Here is a 27,500-nt window from a genome sequence, read left to right as displayed (position 1 = left end):
GTCGACTCAAAAATAAAAAATTGCATGCTCTCTCGGTATGGTCTTATTTTTATAGTAATCTATGGGCTCAGTGCAATGGGTAACTGTGAACAACAAGCGCCGTCTAAGCAGGATGAGATAGCGGGACAGTTTTTTTTTAGCTGTTTGACTAGGGCCCAGTCTATAAGGCTTTCGTCAGCCCTGAGGTAACAGAGGGAGGTGGGCTCCTGCAGGCTTAACTTTGACCCGCCTCCCTTGACTGGTGTGCACGATCTTTTCCGGGCATAGCGGCGATGCAGCCGCCCCGCAGCCTCCAATGAAACAGCAACCCTCCGGCGCTCTTCCTCTCTGCAGAAAGCTTGTTGGTTCACGTGAGCTTGTTTCACAAGTCAGTCTTGGTCGTAGTCTCAGATGGTCCGCAGCTGGAAATCTCCGCTCGGCGGGCGCGACGCGGCGGCTGGGGAATGAGGAATATGGGAATAACATCGTGGCCCTCTCCTCTCTTCCCGAAGACGGTTATCGATCCGGATGGCTACAGCGCGAGAGATTCCAGATCTCCGTGTTTCAGGAGACAGCAGTCCTTTCTCGTCGTTTCCGAAGTCCCTGAACCTGACCTGGTCCTCTCAGCTCTTGTATTTCCGGCTGACTTATGAAAAAATCACGACAGAGTACCGACCGTGAAGCGTTTTCTTGGTCGGCTGGGTCAGACACTTGAAGTAGGACCCACAATTGCTACCCGGGAGACAGAGATAAAGTATTTAGGTACTTTATTTTTCGGTTCAGAAGCCTGGAATGAGAGAAAGCGAACATAAATGACCTGAACCTCTCTAGCATATCTGTCGGTGCACAACACTTCCCATACAAATTCGTATTATTTTATATCTAAATAAACAACCGCAGTCGATTATAAGCAAACAACAATGATAACAGAAATACATTAATGGATAATTCAGGCAACATATTTATGTATTTGTTTAATTGATCAATTTCGTCACTTCTTTATCGGACTGTATTTGATTTTTAATCTCCTAATTATGTTCATGTACCCATGTGTCTTAACATGTGTCTTTTATTTGTATTTTTGTGGGTTTTGATTTTCCATATAGAAGGAGAATGCATTTGTTCAACAGTGAAGCCTATTAAAACAAAAAGGGTTATGGTATTATAGGCATGTGAAGATTTCCAACAGTAAATAGTTGCTCGCTAAGGCGACCACGTGACATATCTTGAAGTTATAGCACTGAGTTATATCATTGATGTTTAAATGTTGTCTTAATTAGTGTATTCTCTACATAATGTAGAGTATATTCTTTGTGTATCTAGAAAAGCGCTATAATAGTTTGAATTATTATTATTATTATTATTATTATTATTATTGATCCTCTAGTTCCAGGACTCTCGAAACACCAAATTATTGAAGTCATACATTTTGTATCAATATTTTTTAGGGCCGTTCACCTTGTTGAAGTGAATGTTTAGATATCATTTTTTATCAAGTTGCCAAATTACACCACCAGTGTGTGTTGACACTGTGCCACTGGGAGACTGAGGGAGACATAAGATCCTCTGCCTAAATTCTCCACTAAGCCCTGCTGATTTTTTGCTTATTTATGTGCTTGTGTGTGTGTGTGTGTGGGCGGTCGGATTGACAGTCATTCCACAAGGTCAGAGGTCACCATTTAGCCGGAATCCCCTTTCAAACACCGGGCTCGCCACGCCCGCGTTGTCTTCATGTTATATAAGGCGGACAGCGAACAGCAAACTCACGATAGTCTGTGCGCATATTTCTGTTGCTTATGCAACATAAGCAACACCAGCACAAACACACACAGCCTATACACACACTCTCTCACACACACACACACACACACACAAACTTTACTGACGCCATACAGCACCTCTTTTCCATGAGAGGAATTTGTTTGTGTCTGTCCAAGGTCTCAAGAGAGGGAGCTGGGCGAATGCTATCGCCGCAGCGTACACTGAAAGTACCGACTGTCATCGGCCAGTGGTGACACAGGGAGACGTGTCAGATAGAAAAGCAGCAGGTGGAGCTACCGAGATACTGCGGAGCCTTCTTTCCATTGTCACGTACGCATCAGACATACGCAGAGGAATTATTTTAAATACATTTAAAATAACCTCCTCAACCCTTCAAAAAACCCTTGCAGTGCTGCCATTAATAATATTGCGTACTGAAATCAAGCGCTGTTAAAAACCATGACCTGGCCTGACAAGACATGTTGAATATAATCATAGTACAACTATAAAAACATGGCTGTTGAATATTTGGCCGGACGTCAGGAGCAGGCTATAGATACCGAACATTGCATGATAGACATTTTTTTTCCAGCACACATTCTGGCTTGTCGTCGCACAGGTCTAACGGGGGACATTATAAGTTCCTGCATGCCATTCAGTTGAGCTTGCTCCATAGGTGCTGGTATCGTTCATGCCAGCTCACAGTCACGGCTGACTGGGACACTGAGTGACACTGTCGACGAGTCAAAATGTCTGTCGACGAAAAGGATATTGTTTAGCGTATATATCATATAACTATAATACAACCGCTGCTAAAAAAGGGAGACATAAAACAAAGAATACACAGTGGACAATCACTTGTTAAAGCGCATACCACAGTATTTGGCACTTTGTGAACCCGGAGAATGACAGGCTTTACACGGAGTCAAGGGCCCTTTGAATGCAGCCATTTAAATTCAATTATTGTTGGTGTCAGTAAGGCTGCGTGGGTGAGTCATGATGATGGGATGCCATTTGGTAGAGGGGGGGGGGGGATTCAGGGACCCCAGAGTGATCAGAGAGCTGTCTCTGAGCTGCTTCATACAGCTCCCCAAATGATGATATTTGGTCAATAAAAACAAACACTGACTCTCTGAATGAATGTACATATGTGTGTGTGTGTGTGTGTGAGTGTCGTTAAGGTTGTGTGTACTCTACCAGATTATGTCAGTGGGATAGCGTCACAAACGCTTTAAGATGCCGAAACTATATCGACTACACAGATGTTGGGCGTTGGAAGTATAGGGGGGAAGGAAGGAGCCATTGCCCCCCTCACTCTTTACACCTCTGGCCCTTCACTGTCCTGAACACAAGTAAATGTTCTTGCTTTCCACTTCTGTCTTCACTTCAGCTACATTATTGCGAGGCGTTTGTCTACTGTCTATTATTGCGGTTGTGATTTAAAGCTCGCTGCATTCCTGTTGTCCAGTCAGTTTCAGTGCGGCAACCTTGGATGACTGGACCGTCTGTGGCATTAGAATCAGCGTTATGTATCGCCTGTGTCTTTCTGCTGAGTAACTCTATATGTGTGGTGAGAGTGGCCGCGTCACTCTCATTCCTAAACAGTGCTCCTATACCAGGCTTCCTCTCATCTTACCATGTGACCTTTTTAGAGATTGTCCAACGGGGTACAGTTAAACCACCGACCCCAACACCAGACCCTACTCTTCTTACCCATCATTCTTCAAAGTGCCTATTCTGCTGACTCATGCAAAAATCTTCGTCTTTAAGCACAGACCTTTGCATATCTATACTAATACCAGTTTATCTCCTCAAGCACAAGGGCTTTTTGAATAATGTTGGTTTTAGAATAATAATTATAAAACATGTGAGATTAGTTAAGAAGCATATATTTGCAGTACATGTTTTATTGTTTTTTTAGTAATGGAAGACTGAACACAGAACAAATGGAAAAAATAGAGAATTTGAAAGAAAAATGTGCCAGCTTTTACTCCGCCATGTCACAGCACAATATGTTAACAGTCTCTCTGCAAAGATTGACTTTGATCAAAGGAAGTAGAACATTTTTAGAGATTTTTTAGTCCAGACATCTACAAATTGGGCGTTTTGGATTTGTGTGTGGTTTCCAGTTTCTCATGTAACACACTATTTCTTTCACCTTTATATCACTAATGGTGTTACAGCAGTAACATACACTAAATAAACCAAAAATAATGCCCTTAAATCGCACATGTCCCCTAATTTTCAATAACTTTCTGTCCTATCTTCACCAAGTAAAGCCCAATTTCAGAACCTCCTTTAAATCACTAGAGCCTATGGGAGCTTTCGACAGCGTTCCAAACGAGATTAACAGCCATCTTCACATCGCAAAATCATCAAGCCTCAAAATGTGGTGATGAGTAGGATAAGATCAGCTGAAAAAACCAACCTAACTTCCCTTCTCTCAGTGGAAACGCCTCCAGCACAGACTCTCTGCTGATGCTTTGTCTGAGAAGAGATTGGAAGGCAACGTCTGAATCCATTGGTTGTGAGGTTTACGCCGGTGTTCACCGTTCTGATGGAGCATGAAGCTGGTGGAAATGGCTCACGCTAACATGGCACATGCTTCGGAATTTCTGGACTAATTCTGTCCTTTTCGTCTATATATTTGCTTTTGTTTCTCTTTGGGTTGTGTGTTTGGAGCTTGTATAAATTGCTTGCTTTGTGTTTTAGCCCAGGCTTTGATGTTTATTATGATATATGTCTTTAATATATTCGTTATTGATTCATAAAATGTACATCTTTATGAGCGCTGTGTGAACACATGAATTTCAAGGCCAGCCCCCATTATCGGGGAACTTGGGTCTCAAATGGTTGTGTCAGCCTTCTTTTGTTACGTTTTCAAAACATCTTGTTGTTGTGGCGTTACCAATATAGGAAAATAACAGATGAGTTTAAAGAAATATGGCAACAGAGAATGACGGTTCCATCACTGAGTTCATTGTTTTCAATATGGCGCACCCATGAGTGCATTATGACTTTGGCACAGGGATTCAATAATACAGGTTTTAAAGCTGCTTTAGTCAATATTTAATGTTAACAATGGAGCCAATGATGTAATGTGAATGAAGTCAGAGAAAAACATATTGGAGCATTTAGCAGCTTTAGAGTAAGATACAAAAGTGAATATTGGACCTACATGACAACTAACAAATGCAAATTTTATAAGGCGATACTATTTTTTAAAGACTCCCAAGTGGTCAAAAAAGTCAATTAAAGCTGCTTTCGATGTTAATCGGTTTGGTTCTCTCCACCAAAATTGCTTATGTAGCATGAAGCTGCACTACTGTTGCTATGGTTACCTACATTCAATTATATGTCGCATTTGAGAAGTCCTGACAGCCAATTTTAAATGTCAATTGTTCAATTATTATTCTATGGATAGGTTTGCAGATCGATAAATAGGTTGAGGTAGTGCTAAAATACAGCGCAGGCCTGTGGCATCTAAATAGTCTTCAAAAAGTGCAAAAAACTCTACAAAAACATATTTTTCTCTATATAATATGTTCTACTTCTCACACCTCTATGTGAGAAAGTTCTCTTTTTGTCCTAAAGAGAGATTCAGTCTGATGGCTGGAATTAATATATAATGTATAATGGCTAAAAACTGATGTATATATTTGGAAAGGTGTGTGTCCGTCATGTTGAATGCATTGCTTTTAGGCTAATTTTAGGCGAAGTGGCCCTTTAAATCCCTGGATAGCTGCAGTATCTAGGAACTGCACTGCTATATTTAAAGCTCTGAAAAGCAAAGACATTGTGTTCATGTCTTCAAACCAGGTTTGTGTGAAAGCTCTTCCTGATCAGTGATCTCCTTTGTCCAATCAGTGTGTTTCCACACTGTGCACAGTGTCCTCTTTCATTCTCACCTTAGCTGGTAAATAGGAAACAGGGATACGAGTGTTAAAACCTTTCAGCTGGCGTGCTGCGTGTACTGAGAACAGTGAGAGGGACGGGAGGTCAGCTTTTTCCAGTGCTGACAGATGGGCGCCAGTATATGAGCGCTGGCGCTTTGTCACCCCTGCCCACTCCAGATATCAGTGCACTGAGACTTGGACAATCTTGAGGCCGATGCACACATCAGACACGTCTCCATAAGAGCCAACGGCTCGTGTCGGTTCAGACATGAACTTCAGTGCCCATGTGTATTCGTGTCAGTTTGTCCCTGTTAATTCTAAGCAACAACACATGTGCGAGTCAGTTTGCTCGAGCCTCTCTGTATCAACAGCTTTTAGGTGTCAGTGGCATCACCTGTTTCCGGTTTGCTGTCTTGTCCCTCATATTGCACGGACTATATCGGGAGTGGTGGGCTCATATCGACTGCAGATAAAACCAACTCTGTTTCAAATAATCCTTTCCCTCTTTAAAAATAAATGCCTTTTAATTGAGAAGATGAACTGAGCTCCCTTTTTTCTTTCCACAAAATGTTTTGGATTCAAATACAACATGTGGCGCCTTAATCACCGAGTGGTAAACGTCCCAGGTTTGATTACAACCTCGTTGCCTTTGTTACATGCCATACATCTCTCTCTCCACCCATTTCTACAGTGTTCTTTGTCAAATATTTGTTTCAATCGATTTGCTAACTTGGTCGCAAGTATACAGATTACATATGTGCATGAAAAGTGTCCCAAGAAGAATTCCTAAAATGCATTTCCCTGCATTATTAAGTTATTGAACTTGGGAATTTGTGGCAATTATGCAATGTTACGCTGGCACCTCAACACATCCGTGATGGGAACTGTGTGCCATTTGAGGAGGTACAGAAATACCCACAATACCACACATCTTTTCATGGAACAATGTGAAAAGCATGAACTCCCATATAGAATCTAGAAATAAGATTCATGTTTTTTTGCACAATATCCTGCATCTGCTGAAACTTTGCACCTTATCATGAGATCAAGGGCTCTTCTGTTCTTTTCCTTTTATTGGCTGTTCATTAAATTTGTTTGTCTTACTTATTTATGGCGTCATGTTTCAGTCCCAGATTCTTAGGATTCTGACACCTTCCTGAAGGGCTTTTGAAGTGGCTCAAATGTCACATAGCGATCCTCTCCAGCATCTCCCCCTAACCCACATCAATCTCCAACTGTACACCATAGCCCACAGCTCTTATCACGGGCCACTTACAGTCCCTGACGTCCGTGGGGGGCTGCGCTTTAGTCTGGACTACAGCCATTTGCTATTCTTAAAATTCAACTCAGTGGTGCAGTGTTGAGGGAGAGAGCTCTGTTCTCCCTCCACTTATTTTTCTTCTGCCAGTAGCTTTGTCCGGTACTATGTTTTTTGTTGCCGTTTCCATCGAGCCTGCGTGAAAGTGAATGGACTTGATTCGCGAGTGAAGCTGGGTTTTCTTTTGTGTGTGAGCAGGCCTGCTTCGCCTCAGTCATGAGCTCCAGCCTGGTCAACTCTTTAGCCAAAGTCTATGACCGAAATCCTCTTCATGGCCAGAAGACTGGCGGAAGGAAGCTCTCACTTCATGGATCGGACAAGTGCCAGGCCTCTTCGCTGTCGCCCACCTCCCCTCCCGATGCCGCCCTGCGCTGCGTGGAGAGCCGAATGGACTCACTGAGCTCTCAGATGGAGCGCTTGCTCAGCATGCAGCAGACCGTCTTGACCCGGCTGGATGGCCTGTCCCTGGACGTCAGGGGCATGGGTCGGGACCTGGCATGGATGCGCGAAGAGGGCCACGGTGTGAGGCGCGGGTCCGGGGTTCATGCGGAGTGCAGGGATCTGCACGGCGCCGTCGAGAAGGCCGGTGACCAGATGGAGAGTCAGGGACGCAGGCTGGACGGGGTGGAGAGGCTGTGTGAGGGCACCCAGCAGGTGATTAGCTTTATTGGGGAGGTAGTGAAGAGCTCCAGGCTGGTGGAGCTGCTGTTCAAACAGCCTGGAAAGAAGGCAAACCCGAAGGTGAGAGATTTAACAACATCACAAGTGAGGTTTTTCATCAAGACTCGCTCTCAAAACCCAGTGTTTTTCCTTCCATCTCGTGTTCTGTTGTGACCTCCAGCACTAGAGTACACAAGGTGCAGCGCCACGGTCTCAGTGGTTCTATTACCGTGTGCTGTGTCACTAATGTCGCCATTCTGAGAGTACTAATTTTATTGTGATCATAGCGACAGATGCATTAAGCGCTGTTCGAAAGGTTGCTAATCCTTTCGTTGGAATATGTGACCTAAACAGGTAAAATAAGGGACCTAAACAGGTAAAATAAGGGACCTAAACAGGTCAAACTAGAATGGGCACTCAGTAGAACGCATACCTTCGCATACCACAAGATTGGGCATTGAATTATGAACATGTTGGCATTAGTTGCATGCCAATTGGATAAAAATTGACCGCGCTATGGTAAAAAGAAGATTTTGACCTTTTCATGACCTTGACCTTTGACCCGATCATCCCAAAATCTAAGCAAATGGTCCCCGGATAATAACCAATCATCCCACCAAATTTCATGCGATTCGGTTTAATACTTTTTTAGTTACAAACAGGTCAAATAAGGGACCTAAACAGGTCAAATAAGGGACCTAAACAGGTCAAATAAGGGACCTAAACAGGTGAAATAAGAGACCTACACAATGCGTTTCGGTCCCTTCTTTGCATATCAAGCTGCCCGTCATTCTTCATGGTTCCGATATGGCTGTGAACACATCTATTATTAGCTCTGCTGTACTTCAACATGTCATTCTGTGTAATGTTAAGTAATTTTCCCTGTTATTTGTCTCTGAGGTGTAAATGATTCGAGTCAGAATGGTTATCTTATCCAAACTGTGTCTTTATTTAGTCCGGCCAGTTCTGAAGCCACACCCAGGCTGCATCCCATTGTGCGTGTTTGTTGTAATTCATCTCTTGGAAGCAATATTGAGATTGTGCATAGCATAGTGGGCTTTAACCTTTTACTGCCTTGACTTTGGAGGATAGCCGTGTGTGTTTGCGTGCAAGTTGGAATATCTCGTGGGCTTGAATTCTGCTGATTCAGAAGCTGTGTTTGTGGAATGTGTATGAGCAAACAGATGAACAGACAGCCTCGGTCAGACATTAATTGAAAGAGAACACCTGAATATCTTTTCAGCCATCTTGTAACATGTCAAGCATGGATACTGTCCTTATGTTATGTTCTTTAATCACTGTATAGCATATGTGGGAAAGAATATAGGGTTTTTTTGGGTTGTGAGGCATGTCGTCTGCAATAGATGATATTTGACCTCTGATCTTTCTCCTGGAAGAGGCATCCATTCCACACAATATTATGCTTGAGTTACGAGCTCAACCGAAGCAGCATTAAAATACACTTCTGCTTGCTGTCTGATTAATGTGCATATACAAACACATTTATGACAACGCTGTCCCCGACAGAAATCAGACTCAAAAACAAAGAGTTGCAAATATAAGGGTTCTGATTTTTAAACCTGTTTCAAGTTTTGTCTCGTGCTTTATCTTTGTTTTATGCTTTCTGTAACCAGGCAAAAGATGACAAGGATAAAGCCAAACTGAGCCTGAAGGGCTTGAAGGCCCAGAAGAAGAGGAGACCTGCGGAGGCGTCAGGTAGGCTCAGACAGGATAGAACACTACAAGTTTACTCTGAGACGTCCACAGCATCTATATATACATATATATATATATATATATATATGTATATATATATATATAAATGGAAGTTTAAAACTCTAGAAATATATCAGCAGATAGACCATTATTTTTTTTTAAACATTAATGGGACATTATACAGTGTGGAAGTCAACTTGTCAGTGCTCTCTGGTGGACAAAGTGTGACAATGTTTACATATTAAATTTTGCCAAACAACTATTGCATACAATATATAGTCGTGTATAGCATCCATTTTCAAAAACACAACATCGCTTATTTGCTTTGTTGTTCCCATGTCAGACACTTCTGTGCAGAATGAGCCTGTGCTGCAGGAGCAGGTGGAAAAGCTCAACAGGCAGAACACTGAGCATTCCCACGGAAGGGCCGAGGCTGACAATCAGAAGGGGGAGGAGGAGAGGGGAAGTGGGGGAAGAAGACAGGAGTCGGCGGAGCTGATCCTGGACGGACCGCACACCTCTGCTGCCCAGTCAGAGGACAGGACGAAGGCAACCAAGGAGACAGAAGAGGAAGAGGAGGGGGGTGTCTTGGATGACTCAGAGTTAGAGGTAGAAAAGACGGAAGAGGGGGCTGGAAAAGTGGAAGATGATGGGAAAACAGAGCATAAAGGGGAGGCAGAAGGGTGCTCAGAATCCGAAAAGGCCCCAAGTATCACCGCAGATATCTCCAAGACCTCCCTCCTGCCACAGGAGAGGTACTTTTTTGCCAATCACAGTTTTATGTTATCATGTCTGTCTCAGAATAGAACACTGGGCAAAGATAACTGATTATCTTTATTTCTTTTATCATTATTTATTTATTACAGAAGTCAATGGAGCGCAAATTTAAAAAAACGAAACCGAATAAAGTCAAATATTCAGGTGCTAAATGTGTCATTTCATTTTCATGTATAGCTCTGAGGAAGCCGGCGACGTGGCCACTTGCAGCAAACGCCGTGTCACAGAAGAGGACCCGGTGAAGGACGACCTCAAAAAAAGCAGAGTGGAAGACAGTGGAGGGGAAAGTGCCGACGGGCAGGTGGTCCAGGGGGACGAGCCTCTGGTTTCAAAATCTGACGAAGTAAAGACGGAGGTGGAGAAGGAGGAGGTGGAGAAGGAGGAGGAGGGGAAGGAGGAAGAGTCGGCAGTGAAGGAATTTATTATTGGTAAGACGTGATCTTTTTTTTACAGTGCATGAATGCATGAGAAACAGTCCTGAAATAAAATACTGTGAGCATATCCTTGGTTTTATAGAGAATTTAAGTTTATTTTGTACAACTTGTGATCATATGTAACTTTCAATTTAGTTGGGAATCAGGTATGCACATTTTTTTTGCCAGAAAAAAGGTTAGTTGATTGGTGAGCAACTTTTATTTTGAAGAGTAGACCTTGGCCTAACTCTGTCATACCCTGTCGTGTATATGGTTTTATATAACCATATAGCTTAATTTGTTGTTGATATAAGATAGTCTCCGATGCCTTACTGGCTTGATCAATTAATCAAATTCAAATCAACATAAACTTTGTTGAAAGGCTGAAAGCTTTCTTTGCTTCTATGCACTATTATATATATTATTATTCTTTCAAATACAAGATGAATAGTCAAAAAGACACATTTCTTCAGTCAACAATAGTCTAGAATGATGAAGCAGTTCAACTGTATGCCTGAAGTTCAAACAGAAACTTAGATTTGACCCATTAGTGATGTATGTAAGACTCCCAAACTGAAAATGTATCCACTTTTTGTTGTATCCATGTTCTTCGAGCTTTCCATACGGACTCGACTTGGTTGTTAGTCGGTGACATTTAACTTTTCGCCCGCCAGACTTTGAAACAGCTCCAGTGTCATAACACCATGGCCACTCGAGGGTCACGAACATGTCAGTCGGCACAGCTGGCAGAGCAGATAGTGAGACGTGCTGCTATTTCGATCCACTTTGTTTCTGGGGACCGAGGCCTCTTCCTCCGACTGTGTATCGCACTCTCTGTTTTCGGCATCAGCAAATTCGTCCTTTCATTCTGTCTTCCTTTGCGATTTTTTTCAGAGTCAAGCCCTCCACCGTCAGCACCTTTCGACCACCGCATCGTGACTCCCAAACCCCATCAGATAGCCACCTATTACACCATCAACAGAGACGAGGTCCTGGGAGGGTGCGTACCCCCGAATACCAGAGACACTTCAACACATTGGCCCTCTCTGATAAAATAACAGAGGATCTCAAAGCATGTGAGGGGATGTCTAATAGTTTTTTCCAAGACCTTTTTAATGCCCCTCTAAAGGGCATTTGATTTTGAGCTCCAGGGGGCTCTTCTGAATAAGCGGGCCTCTGATGTAATAGACAAGTGCTAAATCCTGCCTCACAAGCTAGAGATTACTCATCTGCACGCAAGCACATTGTTCAAATTACTGACAAAATGGCACAGTATAATGCCCTAATTACTGTATGACTGAAGGAGCCATTATAATGATTAATACATATTTTCATAATCTATTTTCTAATGGCTTATTGTTCCCAGATTCCAAGTTCCCAGAGCCAAGAATGTCATTTTTAAATTGGTTGTTGTGTCAGACTAACTATCCAAAATCCAATTTACTGTGATATAAAACAGAGAATGTTCTTTGTTTGAGATGCTGTAACCAGCAATTATTAAAAAGTTGGCCATGAGAAATGCATTAACTTATCACAATTATTATTTCTTCCAATTGTGTAATCCTTTCAGCAGAATCAATGTTTCGTAAATACCAAATCTAATTTCTAGGATGGCTCTTCTTCTATGTCTTGACTCGTCTATGTGGTTTGCGTTTCTTTCATCAGGGGACGTTTTGGACAAGTCCACAAGTGCATAGAAAACTCAACTGGTTTATTGTTGGCTGCCAAGATCATCAAAGCCAGGAGCCAGAAAGAGAAGGTGCAGTAATGATCCGCCAATAAATGCTGAATGCGAGACAGATTATGTATGTTTAACAATCATCTAATTTAGCTAGCTTCACCAAATTAGTTTCAATAGCTTTTCTCTGGAGAGCTTTTATTTTGAAGCAGCTGCAATAAATAAAGACACCTTTATGTGGTTTGGGGCAGACCTGACCACATACCGTTATATGGTCTGGGGCAAATCTGATAGATATGGAGACACTGCTCCCTGTAGGATGTTGTTCATAAGCGGGTCACAAAATCAACATGCATTGTGGGATATGTAGTCTAAGATAACTGTACACTGTAAAGGAGCAAATACTTTAATTTTAAGACGATCATATGCTTTTCGAGCTGTAGCGGGCTATATAAAATATTGTTTTTCATTGACATGCATTTGTTTCTGCCTTTTGTCTGCTTGTCTCTCAGGACGTGGTGAGGAATGAGATCCAGGTGATGAACCAGCTGAACCACCCCAACCTCATCCAGCTGTACGCCACCTTTGAGTCGCGCCATGACATCATCCTGGTCATGGAATAGTAAGTCAGGGCTCGTGCGTTCGCCAGGGCGCACAGTGTTTGTTCTCATTTGTCAAAACAAACAAACTTACATGCTCCGGCTTCTGTAGTGTGGAGGGAGGAGAGCTGTTTGACCGCATCATTGATGAGAACTACAACCTGACGGAGCTGGACACAGTGCTGTTTATACGCCAGATCTGTGAAGGGCTGCAGTACATGCATAAGATGTACATCCTACATCTGGACCTCAAGGTAAAGCTACTTCAACTTAGAATCGACGATTCTTCACATTTTACTGTCATTTTGACCAGCTTACTTGTTTCCATCTTATCTCACCCAATCATCAAGCTTGCTTTTTAGGAGGATGTAGGGGGGTGTTTTAATGGGCTTGTACTAGTGGAAGAAAAATATCCACAGCCATTTGATCACTCTCAGGTTTTAAGATGTATTATTGTCTTTCCTCCTCCATAATTCTTCTCTTTTGTTCCTTTTCAGCCTGAGAACATTCTTTGTGTCAGCAGAGCTACTAACAAGATTAAAATCATTGACTTTGGCCTGGCCAGGAGGTAAAATCTGACATCTAATTACATTTAAAATATTTGTTAACTCTCAACTTTCACAACAAGACCTTATCAGCCCCAGATATATCTCTTATGTTTCTGCTTGTCCTCTGACAGGTACAAACCCAGGGAGAAGCTGAGGGTTAACTTTGGAACACCAGAATTCTTAGCCCCTGAAGTCATCAACTATGAGTTTGTTTCATTCCCCACTGACATGTGGAGCCTTGGCGTCATCACTTACATGCTGTGAGTTGTGGATGCTCATTCACATATACATGTACAGTAAATATATATAATAATATATATTTATATCGGCTGACAGTAGCATCCCTGACCTCTGTATCCTCTTGGTCCAGGCTCAGCGGCTTGTCTCCGTTTCTGGGGGACGATGACAACGAGACGCTGAACAACATCCTGGCCTGCCAGTGGAACTTTGAGGTGGACGAGTTTACGGACATCTCCGACGAGGCAAAAGAATTCATCACCCTTCTGCTGGTAAAGAGCAAGAGCTGGAGGATGAGCGCCGCTGAGTCCCTTCGGCACCCCTGGCTGTCAGACCGGAGTCTGCACTATCGACTCAATCAGAAGGTAAAGACCACTATCAGGTTAAACAGAGCTGTTGTGGGCAGGCCTCTCATGATTACTGCTACCTTCATTTTTCCCACCTAAGTAAGCTTATATAAGTTTCATTAAGTTACACAAATTGTTATACATTTCACAATTACAATTTAAATTTGGTTACATAGCGGTTGGTAAGTCGGTGACAGGAAATTAGGGCCACCCGGACAACCCTGAAATTGAAATATTTGTACAATTTGTTTGAGGTTATGCATCGAAAGGTTCTACGATAATTGACGACTTCATAAAGCTCATTCGGTGTATGTCATTCTCTGATGTGTTAGTGAAGACACCAGTCTTAAGAGATATGTGTGACAAAAAAAGTTTAAATCGCACTAATAGATTGGCAACCAAACAGTGTTCATGTAGTTACTTTGTCCAAGGCCCTAATTCAGTGGATCCTCTCTCATTGCAGAGAAACAAGTGCCACTCCATACACGCTCCTTCTCCAGAGAGCCAGACAGGTAAGACTGAGATTTCTTTCTGCAAGTTACGGCTTTATTTCTCAATCAAAAGCATTGTTTCTTCCCAATCCGGCTGCTTACAAACTTAAAACCTGAGGTCTGCCTTTTTTTCCTTTTTTTCCTTCTCTTCTCTCTTTTAGAAACGCTGTGAGGCCCTCAGCATGCCTTTTGACAATGTCGGGCCCCGGAGCTCAACACTGGACCAATGCTGCTGTACCTGTCTGGCTACTGGATAACTACTCTCGCATCCTCGCGTAAGCTTAGCTTCGAAAGCTGGTAGTTCTGACCTGAGTCGTGTGAAGCCTGCAGGAGAGGAACACACTTTTTTGAGTCAAAAACCATCTGCTAGAATGCTTACTGCAGAGCACGACACCTCCTACTGAACCAGAGTGGCATCGCTAGCTCTACGGTGGTATGTAGAACGACCTGTATTGCAGCCGTGAATATTGGAGACAAAAGACTTGAGTGACTGTCACTTCTACAACGTCCAACGTCGTGAACAAGTAAAGGATGAAAAGCAGCAGTTTAGCATCGAACGGACACCGTGAGCAGTTTGTCATGTTGGCCTGGTTTGTTGCATGCGTTGCACTTTTTGTCCTATTTCTACAAGTTAGCATACAACTATTATAGACCGAAAGATTTATTCAATTAATATATTATTGTGAATACAGATTTTGTTTTCTTTCTTTCAATTTACAAGTCTTATAAAAGTTATTATTTCTTGAGCATAAGGTTAAAAAAAAAAAGCTTTGTTGAAGTTGAAGTCACACCACATTAATTTATTTTGTACAGTATGTAACACAACACCTCCTCTCATTCCCCTGAAAAGTGAGGATATCTCAATTTACATTTTCACTGTAGACCGGATTACTTTCTATCATGCCACAGCTCGCCTTTCGCTTCAGCAGTTTGCAGTCGCCCTCTCACCTTCCATGAAGGCACAACGGACAACAGAATACTGCCTATGAATGACTCCTGATTATGACTGAAGTGGATTCTTATGTTCATTTATTCACTGGTTCAGCTCCAGACTGTACTTAAAGTGCAAAGCTTTTATATTCAAGATGGGATTTCTTTCAGGGGAGAGAAACAGGATCTGCCTGTACTGCAACAACAGAGCGGAGATGACGTCGGCGCTGACTGATTTATTATCCCGTTCTTTCTAAGAGACGGGAAGTTGGTTGAATGTTTATCACTCAGTGGTTGGATGCTCCAACTAGAAATGGAACAGCTTTGTGATCTTGAATACTTGTTTATTTGAATTTATGATACCTTTTTTTCAATTAAATGTAGAATATGAATAAACAAATAAATTGAGCACACTAAAAAAAACATGTGCAGTGTTTCTTACAGTGTATTTCTTTGGAACTAAAACTTGAATATTAAAATTGTGTGACCATTTGCGTGAAATGTTGTACTCCGTTTAGTAAACATATACGGAAAACTATACATGGACACTGAGACTGCATATCCACATTTTAAAGTATTTTAAGGAGTTAAAAAAAATATTCCTGCATGTCTACGCGCCTTGAAGAAAACAAGACCATTTAAAAATCTGTACACATTAATAGTTAGTTTCGTAGGCAATAAACACAACTTCCTGTATGAGCATGTCACTTCCAGAATAAAACATTTTAATGAAAAATTGCCATTAAATGAAAGCACAATGTAAAAATACGAAATCATGTCTCCTTTTTCCAACTGTGGAGGCTTTCAGCTGTAATTTGGAAGAGCGGTCCAGATTCCATAATTCTTGGCCAGGACTTTATCATTACATTTCACAATCTGACTATTGTACAGGAAAAATGGACAGAGATTTATATGATGTGACTTGAGGCTGGAGGTTTCATCATCACTTCAAACCTCTCATTGTGCTGTGTTTGTGTGTTCACATGCATAATATACTTATAATTAGGTCTTAGATTGAAATTGAAAAAAACTATTGTTGTGAACTTCTCTGGTGACTCCGCCCTGTCAGCAGGTTACGATAGCCTGTCATATTTAAGTTTGACCCTATAAAGTCTGCACATGACAATACATATCACATCATATCATGGAGAACATATATTGTGTATGTTAACAGTCTGATATCCGTTGTGTCATGATGCATGATAATAGCTTCACAGGAATCTGACCAAAGAGGTTTTTAATGTCCTCATTAAAGAAAATAAAGAACCGGTTTAGCACCGGTATCGGAAAAAACCCAAACGATACCCATCCCTACTTTTAATACAATGGTGTTTTCTTTTTGTTCTGTTTTTCGATTTTTTTCTAACAGTTTTCTATCAGTATGATTCCAAGAAACACTAAACTTCATTTTATATTTAGTTTCACCAGGTCATACATTTCATTTCACCAGGTCACGTAGGGCTGAAACTCAGGTGCTTTACAAAGACTAAAATGTTAACAATTACCTGACAAGGATCATCCAGTGTCCTGCCAACAGTCAGCATCATAGACGTTTTTTATTTGTTTAAATTCAACCAAATCAACAGTTGTTTCAGATCAGAAAACTGTCATATGAATATTTTGTACAACTGACAATTTTTAACCATTTAGTTAGTTAGCAGTTTTTGACATTAGCGTTAACAGCTCAGATCAGAAAGCAACATGTGATATTTAGTTCGGATCACTTTTTTATTGAACAAAATAAGACTTTTCCCAAACTAAATAATACATCTAGTTAATCAAAGTGGAAAAACTGAGGGAAAAACAACTTCATATTCAACTATTGTCAGGTAGATTTCATCCTCTCTTCAATCCAGACTCTTTCTCCTCTTTCTCCTCTTTCTCCTCCTCCTCCTCCTCGGCCCTCTTCCAGTCTACAAGGCGACTGTGGCTCAGTGGTGAGCAGGATCGTCAGTTCAAACCCCAGTTTATGAATGAGTGTGTGTGAATGTCAGTTAGTCCTAATGGGAAGGTGCAACCTTAACCCCTCGAATCAGTCAGACAATGAAAACCAGTCGTGCCAGATGGCTAACATAGTTGCAGGTTGTCACAGGGTGTGTTAATGACCATGTTTACATGCATTCGAATAACTGGCTTAGTCGGACTGAAATCGAATTATCCGTTTCATGTGAACACCTTTGTTCGACTATGTGCGGTCCGACTTCGATCCGATTAACACCCCTGGATAACTCGATCCGATCCGGTTGATAATTCGATTATCGCAGCATGTAGCGGTGAATTGGATTCGGAACTGGACTTTGCATCTTTGCGCATGCTTGAGATCCCGCCGCCCCCCTCCCTCCCATGTCGTGACCCGGAAGTCGAAAGAGACGATAAGTTGTCACTGCCGGGAGCCTGGCCGGCAGAAAACAAACAAACAACGCTATGGAGAACACAAGAGCCACCACACATTTCTGGACCGAAGAGCAGACAGAATTTATTCTTAACCTTGCTCTCTGTTCGCCATCTTTCTCGAAATGTTGATGTTGTTGTTGTTGGTGGTGGTGAAGAGGTCAAGCGGAAATGGCTGTATCACCACGAGTTGTAATGAAAACAGCGCCACCTATCGTATCGGATATGACATGCTTTCGGCCAATGATTTGAATTACTCACTGCCATGTATATTGGGATAACAGCAGATCCCCCAAAAGATAGCATAGTCCGACTAAAGCAAGATTTGAATTATACAATCATGTAAATGCACTGAATGACGCTCTTGCTACTGACGCACATGGGGGTGGAAGTGTGTGTGTGTGTGTGTGGGGACTGCAATGAGTCAACGTGAGCACAATGGAAAGCAAACTGTTCAACTTCCTAATTCCGGTCCGACAACAAGCCGCGTGACGGCTCCTGCCTCCTGCCTCCTGCCTCCTGCCTCCTAACACTTTTTCCGGGCCATTTCTGGTGATAGTGTTCCCCCTGACCTTCGCCCTGTCCTGGGGAAGACCCAAAATAAAGCCCTTTAAAGTGAGTGGCCGATGGGTCACAGGGTCTCTCAGGAGCGTCTCTCTGTGATCAATCTCATCTGCTGGCACCGTCACAGCAGGCAGAAGTTTCTTTAAAAGACCTTCCTCAAAACACTTAATTTAAAAGAACAGGCTCAGTGGTGGTCAGGCTGGACACCTGTTGTGTCCTACAGTGAGAGGTAGAGGACATTCTCAGCATAGTTATGATGTAAAAGCAGTAATGTATATATAGAAGTAATGTATATGTATATATATATATATATTGTTATTTTATTTCTTTATGTCAAAAAACTACAAATTAGACACCTACATTAAAATGTATTCTTAAACAAATTAAAGAGGTATTACCATGTAACATTTACATAAATATAGTCATAATAAACATGTGCCTGAAACATGTATCATAGTGAAATATTTTGGAAATGTCTGCATTCAGAAAAACTGAAATATTGTTTCAGCATGAACAAGTTGAAAATATTTATTTCTGATACATTGACATCATGCTAAAGCAAGAACGCACCTTTCAAAATTGAGTAGGCTTTCTATAATAATATTCAAACATGTTAATCTTCAAAATGATTCGACTTAATTTGCATGTATAGTGAGATCTACATAATGTAGTGAAGTCTGGTCTCTTCATTTGTCATTGTTTTAAATGTAATTCTAGAATTCCCCAATTATGAAAATACCTTGCCTTGAACACACACATTAAAATCACCTTGTCCATGGAGCTATACGCACATATTAATTAACAATATGGATCAGCACAGTTGGTGCATCTGCATCCCAAACACATTCTCCTAACCATGGGGAAGTAAATTCATAAAAGTAAATAAATAAATGAATTATATTGTCTCACACATGCCCAGAGAAAACCAGGAGGGCACTTCCTTATTTGTTTTGCTATTGATGCAGAGCGGACGTCAACTTGGATATTCGTGAAGCACAAAAGCGTAACTACTGGGCTGATTTGACTCTTAACGTCCCATTCTCTCATTTGCACTTCACCCTGCATTCTCTCTCGTGTTCCCACACACACAACACATGTGTGAAGGATGAAGGCATCTGCACAGCAGTGGGCGCACAGTGAGAGTTAAATACCTCGAAGCACACAGCGAGACACCTGCCGTCCAAACAAGAGAAGAGAAGAAGTTGAGCGCCGAGCTGTAACGGAGCTGTGTGTTTTTCTTTTGATCAGGCAGGGTGGACGAGCAGACTGCTGCGTTTCTCAGGACCCCAGGCATTACGACAATGTTTTGGCCTACTTTATATAATGTTCTCATCTAAACCCGATGAAAATATGCATCAGACTCCTTTCCCATTGCTTGTGGAGGAGTAAGCCCTTCCACTTTTTGTTTGCACCTGAGGCAAATGGTGAAAACGTATTTAATAATGTATTAAAAACTGTATTTGTGTATGTTACTTATCTTTTAAACTCTCAAACCAGAGTTGTTGATTGTTGGTTAAATAGAAAGAATAACCGATATGTTGTTATGAGTTTTATTTAGTTTCTGTTGAGTATGAATAAAGTTTAAATGATCACGAATGTAAAATGATATAGTTGCTTGACTGGAGCAATATACGGTCCAGCTGTGGCAAGCCAGAACCTGGTGGAATTTATTTTTTAAGAAGAAAAAAGGCGCCTGACGAGAACGCCCGCAGCTTTTGGGGCCAGATGACTTTGGCCCAAAGCTGAACCTATTTTAGGACGATTGGCTAAATTGTATATCACTCATTTATATATTTAATCAGTAATGGGCTAAACTGCTTCGAAGACCCGTCTCTTCTGGGCCAGAACAATTCGGCCCCAGTGCAGACATGAAGACAGGCAGAGAGGAAGTGCAGGAAGTGAAGCAAGTGCATATATTTTGCGCAGATATCCTATTTTACAAATATTACTGGGTATATTCCATATCTCCAAAACCCAAATATTTACAATTTGTGAAATTCATAAATATAATTAATAATTGTATTTTATCAGCCAGTCGCTACTGCTCTCTACTGAAGTCTGATAGCTTTGAGGAGAGCATATAAACTGTATATTTTTGGATGTCAATAAATTCTAATAATTTTCCAAACCCCCACATTGCATCGTACTGGAAAAGGGGCACAAAATGAGCACATACGCCTGGTTGTCATGTCTCTCTCACTGCTGATCGGAACAGGAGCCGATAAATATCTGTGAATACTGACAAAAGCTGGGTGTTGGTGGCTATTTTGTTCAATGGCAAAGGGCTTTAGACTGTAATGTAATCACACAAAGTCTAAAGCAACATTACAGTCCAGCAGCGAGAGAGTGCTTTCACAGGCTACTGACACTCTCAGCTGGAGCAGATGTTTTCATACATGTTCAAATGTACAAGTATAATACAAGATTATAGGAGCTGCTCTGAGTGTTTGATTGCTCCTCTTAAGATAGTGTTTCAAGTGATGTGAAATGAATTCCTCTATCAGGGTCAATATATTAAAGCCCCACTATGTAGTTTTTCCCTTTTAGCGCCCCCTTCAGGTTTTTAGGTATTTAACGTTTACTTCAGTGTCGTAAATACCCAGTTACGATAGATGCAGCCTCACATACACTTGTATTGAGTTGGGATCATGTGTTGTCCTGTATTATAATATTATTATTATTATTATTTGTACGTGTCACGGGTTATAAAAGGTGACGAGGGGGAGGTGACGCAAGTTTTTTTTTGTTTGGAGTGCGCTGACAGGCGGCGGACTCAGAACGGCAGCAATCCGGCGACTGTTTCTATTTTGGATTCATACCAACGGGCGGGATCACTAATAGAAGACTGAGCAGGAACACTGTGAACTGGCCCAGCACCGACCGGACTAGGGTGAAGTAGCGCGGGGATTGAACGCGGCGCCTCGCCATGTTTCCGCCTGGTCGGTCAGCTGTTTGCCGGCTTTTTGGGGGGGGGGGGGGGTGCGCGTGCAGTCATTTACTTTTGTTTTGGGGGACTGCAAATGTGGAGTACGTGTGATCGAATACAATATTGTTGACAACACCAAAAAGCTACATAAAAAAGCTACCCTTATACTGGAGCTGCGAGCGTGGAGTGGCACTTTATGACATTGCGTAATCACTGCCAGAAAGCAGGTCGAAGTACATCCGCCGGATGGAGCGGGCGGCTCCAGAATCTTACATAGCGGAGTTATTTCCCCACAGACCCCCGATGGCAATAGCGGAGACGCAAATCGTCATATTAAAAGTCATTGTAGTGGCACAATTTTTTTCAAGCTGTTATTTTAAGGTACAAATGTTACATAGTGTTGCTTTAAGTTCTGGTCCTGGAATTGTTTATTTTGGCATGCTGACCAGTCAGTTCTAACATCGCAGATCCATATTGTCCTCTTAAATATAAAGAAAGCCACCTTTTTCCATACTTTATGAAAGTATCATGAACAGCATCAGTATGTATTACAGGGGCCCACGGTGTAAGAGCCCCGACACCTACACACCAGTAAATGATTCATAAGGACAGCCGCAAAGAGAAAGAAAACATCTTGTTTGGGATTGGGAAGATGTGGAACTTAACAGGGCAGGGACTGGTGGGAAACACACAAGGGCAGGAAGTGAAGTACTCTGAAATGAGAGGAAGAGGTGAGTGACACAATAAAAAAATAAAAATGTGAAAACAAGGATGTAACAGGTTCGTGGCTGTCACCGGTAGGTTTCTTCTCCAAGCACCAACCAAAGGATGAGCATACAAAGAAGGATATTTGTTAATATAATTTATTGTAACTGCAGACTGTGCCTCTGCTCTCCATCCTCTGGCTCCTCAGTCATTACTGCACTTTAATGGGGACAGATGCACACACTCCACAGATTTGTCTCAGCTGGGCTGATTAACAATCAGCTATCTGCTGAGGCCAATTAGACACCGTTCCTTGAACCACCCCCTGCTCCACCCATTCTGCAGCCGAGCATAAACACTCCCCGCTGCCTCAACAGGACAACATAATTTGACGAGGTGTTAAGGGCGGGGCTTATCTCTATGTCTCGTCTCCGTAAAGACCGTTATCATTTCCTTCATCCACCACGGAATAACTAACCACTCGTTCTGCTTTATATTTGTTGTGGACATCCCACACACGTCGGAACATCTAACGCCCTCGTGTTTGGGTTCATGACATCCCCTGTAGGCTCACACAGCTCGGTGACTTTCACTGATGAAGTTAACTGTTACGTCTGAAAGACTTCCGCTTCCAGCGCTACGAGCGGAACATCTAAACGTGTGTTATTGTGTTCATAACATTATTATCCTACTTGTTCTGATTCAACACCGGTGGGACAATGATGACAACTCGAGAGCTGATTGGCCCGAGTTGCGAGATTACCGCCTCAAAGTTGAAATATTTCAACTAGGGGCGAAAATTGCGCCGCTGAAATTGCGTCGCCCACATTGCATCGCCCCAAACGCCCCGAACGCGTCGCCCGGAATAATATCGCGTCTATCGCAGCCACACGCGTCTGTACGTTGACTTTTCATGGGATTCAGTCGTGCGAAAAAATTGCATCGCTTTTGGTGTGAACGCTCCTTAACATGGCAAGACACAAAAAAGCAACTACAAGAGACTCAATATGACGACAGAGAAATGCAAATATAACTAACCATCAAAAGTAACACAGAATAACTACAAAAAGACCATAAATTACCATAAAGAGATGCAGAACAACTATAAGACACAAAATGACACCTAAACAACTTAAACGTCTTTGTTTATGGCTCCTCCAGGTAGTGGGGCCTTTTCCATGACTGTGCACAGGGGCCCATTCTCTCATACTGCACCCACGTCTGAGTTTGGGTCCCACTACTAACTTGCCGTTTGCTTGACTGAAAATGAGAGGATCATCCTTTTCATTGTTGTTCACACATTTTGCATGTTTTCAAGCCAACATAATTGGTATATCTTTAAGTGTTTACTCAAATTAGAAGTCAAGTTCTGTGGTTTTCCATGTCCTAAAACATGGGTCTGTAAGAGGAGAAAATGTAGAAATGTCCTCTCTGTACACGTCGGCATTGTTGCTTCTGGAGGCTGATTACTTAGTATTTTTCTAAGTGTTGTTGTGCTTTTATGCACGTGTGTATGTATGTATGTATGTATTTGTATCAATGTTGCTAAAGGAAAATACTTTTGAAAAGTAACTTTCAGTTGTTATTGAGACATTTGGGACCTCAGTTGCTCATTTGACCATTTTGGTTCACATAATATTCACACAGAATGTAGTTTTTTCTACATTTTTTAAATGTATAATACCAATAACTATTGAGATTTAGCTTTTCCATCTCTGACTTTACACTTGACAAAAAAATGGTGTTCAAATATGAATGTACAGACCATATATCACCTGAATACTTCGAATTAATACTTAGAAAATCTCCATCATACTGCAGATTTTTTTTTAACAAAAAAGTGTTACACGGTTCAATGTGTAAGATATGGCTACATCGTGTTTCACCTCTGCATCTATAACATCTGCACCAACACCCAGTCTGTGCCACACTTCCAGCTCTGTTGCTAGTTTAGCTTTCCTGCTAGTCTCACTTTCATGTTTCCGGCCTGCTTACTCAGAAGACCTACTGCCAACACCAGTTTGCTCAACCCATCCTGAAAAACAAGATTCCCTCAGCCAAGCCGAGAACTACTGATGCATTATGTGTTGCAATTGGGAAAGGTGGAGCTCATTTCAACTACTTTGATGTTACAACATCATTTTATCAGTTGATGTATGTTGTGTAGACCTATATTAGTGTAAGCGGGTGACTGTGGTCGAGTGGTTAGCTGTTCCGTCTTTCAATCGGGAGATCGGTGGTTCAAACCCAGCCCTAGTTGACGTGTCCTTGAGCAAGACTTTACCCTGCATTGCTCAATGTAGCTGTGTCTACAGTGTATGAATGTGATTGTAAATTGCTTTGGATTAGTTTAAGCTAAATGAAATGTAATCTGAATCTCAATATTGGCTTAAAAAACCAGTAGAAAAAATACTCATATGCAGTTTAACATCCTCAAAATCCTACTTAAGTACATGACTTGAGTGAATGCACATTCCACCACTCCTTCTGACAAACGCCCACACATCACGACCTATTGTCATTGACACGTGTGTGTGCGTGTGTATATACGTATATACACACCCGTGTGTGTGTTCTCGCTTCATCCATTAGGAGGCGCTGTGATTAAGGACCTGCGGTCCTCTCAGACCCTCCGCCCTCTTCAAGGAAGACTCCTCTGCTGCACGCACATGCTCTCTCCCTATTGGCTGAACACGCACGCCGCTTCCTCCTACGTAGGCTCCTGCGCAGTCTTTCCTTTTTTCAGCGGCGTGTGTTTTGGTTTACGGATGCTGAGGAGGCTCGTCGGTACTCTCACTTACAACTAAACACTCCGCAACACAGCCGTTGTGACAGCCTTGAAGATATGGCCATGTGCTCCGAGTCCGCTAACGTTCGCTCCGCGGTGGGCGGGGAGCCGAAGAAGGAGAGGAAGGTGGCTCTTATCACTGGCATCACCGGACAGGTAACGCGAACGTTCCTCCCCTCCTCTCCCCAGGCGGGATCTAGCGAGAGCTATCTGCTTAGAAACCAGTGTTGGGAGTAACTGTAATTCCACTACTTTTAGCGGTAACGAGCATGTAACAAAGTATTTTTTTAACTCAACTAACGCAGTTACAATTACTGAAATGTAAAAAAAAAAAACTCTCCCAGTCTGTCACTTTTGAAATGTCCCTTTGTCTCCAAACAATCGAGCGTTCCTGTATTTTAACGACACCTGTCCCACTGGGCGTTTGACTCGTGCGAATCCTTTTCTATTGACGCTGACGTTGTGCTTAAAACTGGGGTCCCACCAAAATCCACCTAAATTGCCATAAACTCATCAAGGAAAGGGGGGCGGAGTTGCAATCGTGCAGCGCTAATTTGAAAGTGAAACAACTGTAGTTTATTGAACTGAAGGACGTTTAATGTCAACCTGTTTCAGGGAAAAAGTTGCTTATGATAAGAGTAATCGTTATTGCATTTACTGAGTTCAGGAGGTAAGGGAAGGCCTCATGACCTGAGAAGCTGGTACACCTGTCAGTCATCTCTTCGGGGCGGTCGTGAGGGTACCTGGGATCAGTGGCGGTTCGTCCATAGGGGGCGCTAGGGCGCCGCCCCTCTTAACATTTGGAGATGAAAAAAAAAGAAGAAGAAAAAAACCCACATTATATGCCAAATCATTTAAATAGTAAATATACCGTGTTGACGCGCTAAATGTGTGTGGGAGACCGTAAGCCCCTGTCAACAACCACTTAAGTTAATGTGAAAACATATAATATATCGCCATTATCACGGAGAGAAGCCCCTCCCCTTTTTCGGGGCGCTGGTCTAACGTGTGTGTACGGCATTGATACAACATTTCAGTCGTTTTGGCAATGACCGGCTTCACATTGGCGGATGAAACCGGGAATCTTGGGGCGCACAAATGTGCGCACGCGATTGGATTATTCGGCAGATCAGAGACCCGTATGTTCCCTCAGCCCATAGAGCAGTGTTGCCAGGTCCGCGGTTTTCCTGGAATCGGGCCACTTTGAAGTGTTGCGCGGGTTGAATTTTGTGTCCTTGGTTCGGGTAGACCTATTTTGCATGCAAATTACATGAATATCTTTAAATAAAAATCCATATTTTAAAAGAAATAATTTATTCATACCCAAATCCTACCAAACTGACTCCAGATCAGCACGTACACACATTTTATTTATGATAATATACTGTATCTAATTACACAAGGCCATTTTAGGAGGTGAAATAACTTGAGGGAAAACTGCTTTTAATGCTGGCAAACTAAACATATGTTGTTACTTTGTAGATATTACAATACATTTGGCAATGATAGCAATGCTGTTGGACTTTAAAAGCAGTGTATATGGTTTGGCACGGGCATATTTTGAGTTCTGATATTGGGCTGGTTTTTGGGCTGGTTGTGTCACACAGACCTGGCAACCCTGCTGCCCAGAGCTCCACGGCGGTACGCGAGCAACATAGCTAGCAGAAGCTTTATGTTAGTATGGCGTCGGCGACTGAAAACTCTGGTATCTCTACACCAAACACCTTTCAATCGACGGTCAGATATTGACAAGAAGAGGCTGAAAGAGTTGGGACCCGAACATCCGGATTAAAAAATTCTGCAGCAAAGCGCTGACCGCGGGAGGACGTACACCCGGAGGTTCTCCTCAAGCCTATATGCTAACCGGAGCTGGTTAGCTGGATGCTCCATGAGTAATTCGTTTTTAGTTTCCCATGTCTGTTTTCCAAAGTCCTGGGACGGAAACTCTCTGGACTACAACGGGGTGAGGGATCTACAGAGCTTCAGACAAGTGTAAAGCACGAATCTTGCCGCAGTTATCTAGCTAAGAACATGGAGCTAACTCGCTAACAGCATGAAGCTAACCCTGTTTGCAGACCGAACTGGCATCGAAAACACAACGAAGAAGTTCTGAAAAACAGACACATTCCCTCCAGAATAATGGAAACAGGCTGGTTACAGACATGATTGACTTTAACCAGAGTTATTGAGAAGTTTGACCACTTTAAAGAGAGGAGGCTACTTTTCTTTACATATAGTGGGTCTACTCTGTCAAACAGTTAGAAATGCACTCTGTCATTTCTTGTTTTCAATGTATTATATTTTATTTTTGTTTGTTGTTCAACGATATTATTGAGTGTTTGTGAATTTTATTTTAATGAGCTATTTTTATTTAGCGTTATTTTTAAAAATCTGTTTCCTGCGGAAATTGCTTTCCATCTGTTGCACTTCCTGCTCCTGAGTCCCGTCTTTCCGTCACAATGGTTTTATATTGCCGAGGGTGAGTTCAGTGAAAAACGATTTTGCACTATTTTGGCTATATTCTTCAATAAAAATTAACCGTTTATGTTACATACAGTAATGGAATGTTAATACGATCCCGGCGTCCAGCTGTCGTGTCATTTAGACTGTCAAAATATACGTTTGGTGGCGGTTTCATTGAGCCACTTTCTAGCTCATGTAGTTATTTATTTTGTCCATTAGGGGTCTCTGTTTTCCCCTTGTATGTTACATGTCATGGTTTTTGATGGGAATTGTTATTATTTAGATTAAATGTGGTCCTGTCTTCCATGGACAA

General features: G+C 42.1%; 2 protein-coding genes across 3 annotated transcripts in view; both read left to right on the top strand.

Moving 5' to 3' along the window:
• Positions 1–15,842, top strand: part of mylk4b (myosin light chain kinase family, member 4b) — a 34,233-nt gene extending 18,391 nt beyond the window's left edge. The window contains exons 1-13 of one of the 2 annotated variants that reach the window (XM_056414531.1): positions 6,957–7,695; positions 9,249–9,330; positions 9,674–10,085; positions 10,285–10,535; positions 11,415–11,520; positions 12,186–12,279; positions 12,711–12,820; positions 12,910–13,051; positions 13,295–13,365; positions 13,477–13,605; positions 13,716–13,947; positions 14,393–14,441; positions 14,582–15,842. In XM_056414531.1, coding sequence (XP_056270506.1) covers positions 7,171–7,695; positions 9,249–9,330; positions 9,674–10,085; positions 10,285–10,535; positions 11,415–11,520; positions 12,186–12,279; positions 12,711–12,820; positions 12,910–13,051; positions 13,295–13,365; positions 13,477–13,605; positions 13,716–13,947; positions 14,393–14,441; positions 14,582–14,592 — 2,214 coding nt within the window. In that variant the 5' untranslated portion in view covers positions 6,957–7,170 and the 3' untranslated portion in view covers positions 14,593–15,842. Of the gene's footprint in view, positions 1–6,956; positions 7,696–9,248; positions 9,331–9,673; positions 10,086–10,284; positions 10,536–11,414; positions 11,521–12,185; positions 12,280–12,710; positions 12,821–12,909; positions 13,052–13,294; positions 13,366–13,476; positions 13,606–13,715; positions 13,948–14,392; positions 14,442–14,581 lie in introns of those variants that run through there. The other variant, XM_056414532.1, reaches the window with a different exon arrangement.
• Positions 15,843–24,676: 8,834 nt separating this feature from the next.
• The window catches only part of gmds (GDP-mannose 4,6-dehydratase), a 159,294-nt gene continuing 156,470 nt past the window's right edge, over positions 24,677–27,500 (top strand). Inside the window, exon 1 of the mRNA XM_056414546.1 lies at positions 24,677–24,880. Within this exon, the coding sequence (XP_056270521.1) occupies positions 24,782–24,880 (99 nt within the window). The 5' untranslated portion in view covers positions 24,677–24,781. The remainder of the gene's footprint in view (positions 24,881–27,500) is intronic.

Source organism: Pseudoliparis swirei, chromosome 5 (genome assembly GCF_029220125.1).
Source record: "Pseudoliparis swirei isolate HS2019 ecotype Mariana Trench chromosome 5, NWPU_hadal_v1, whole genome shotgun sequence".
Classification (NCBI taxonomy): domain Eukaryota; kingdom Metazoa; phylum Chordata; class Actinopteri; order Perciformes; family Liparidae; genus Pseudoliparis; species Pseudoliparis swirei.
The sequence above is the reverse complement of the archived record's forward strand: the minus strand, read 5'-3'. Positions and strand labels throughout refer to the sequence as shown.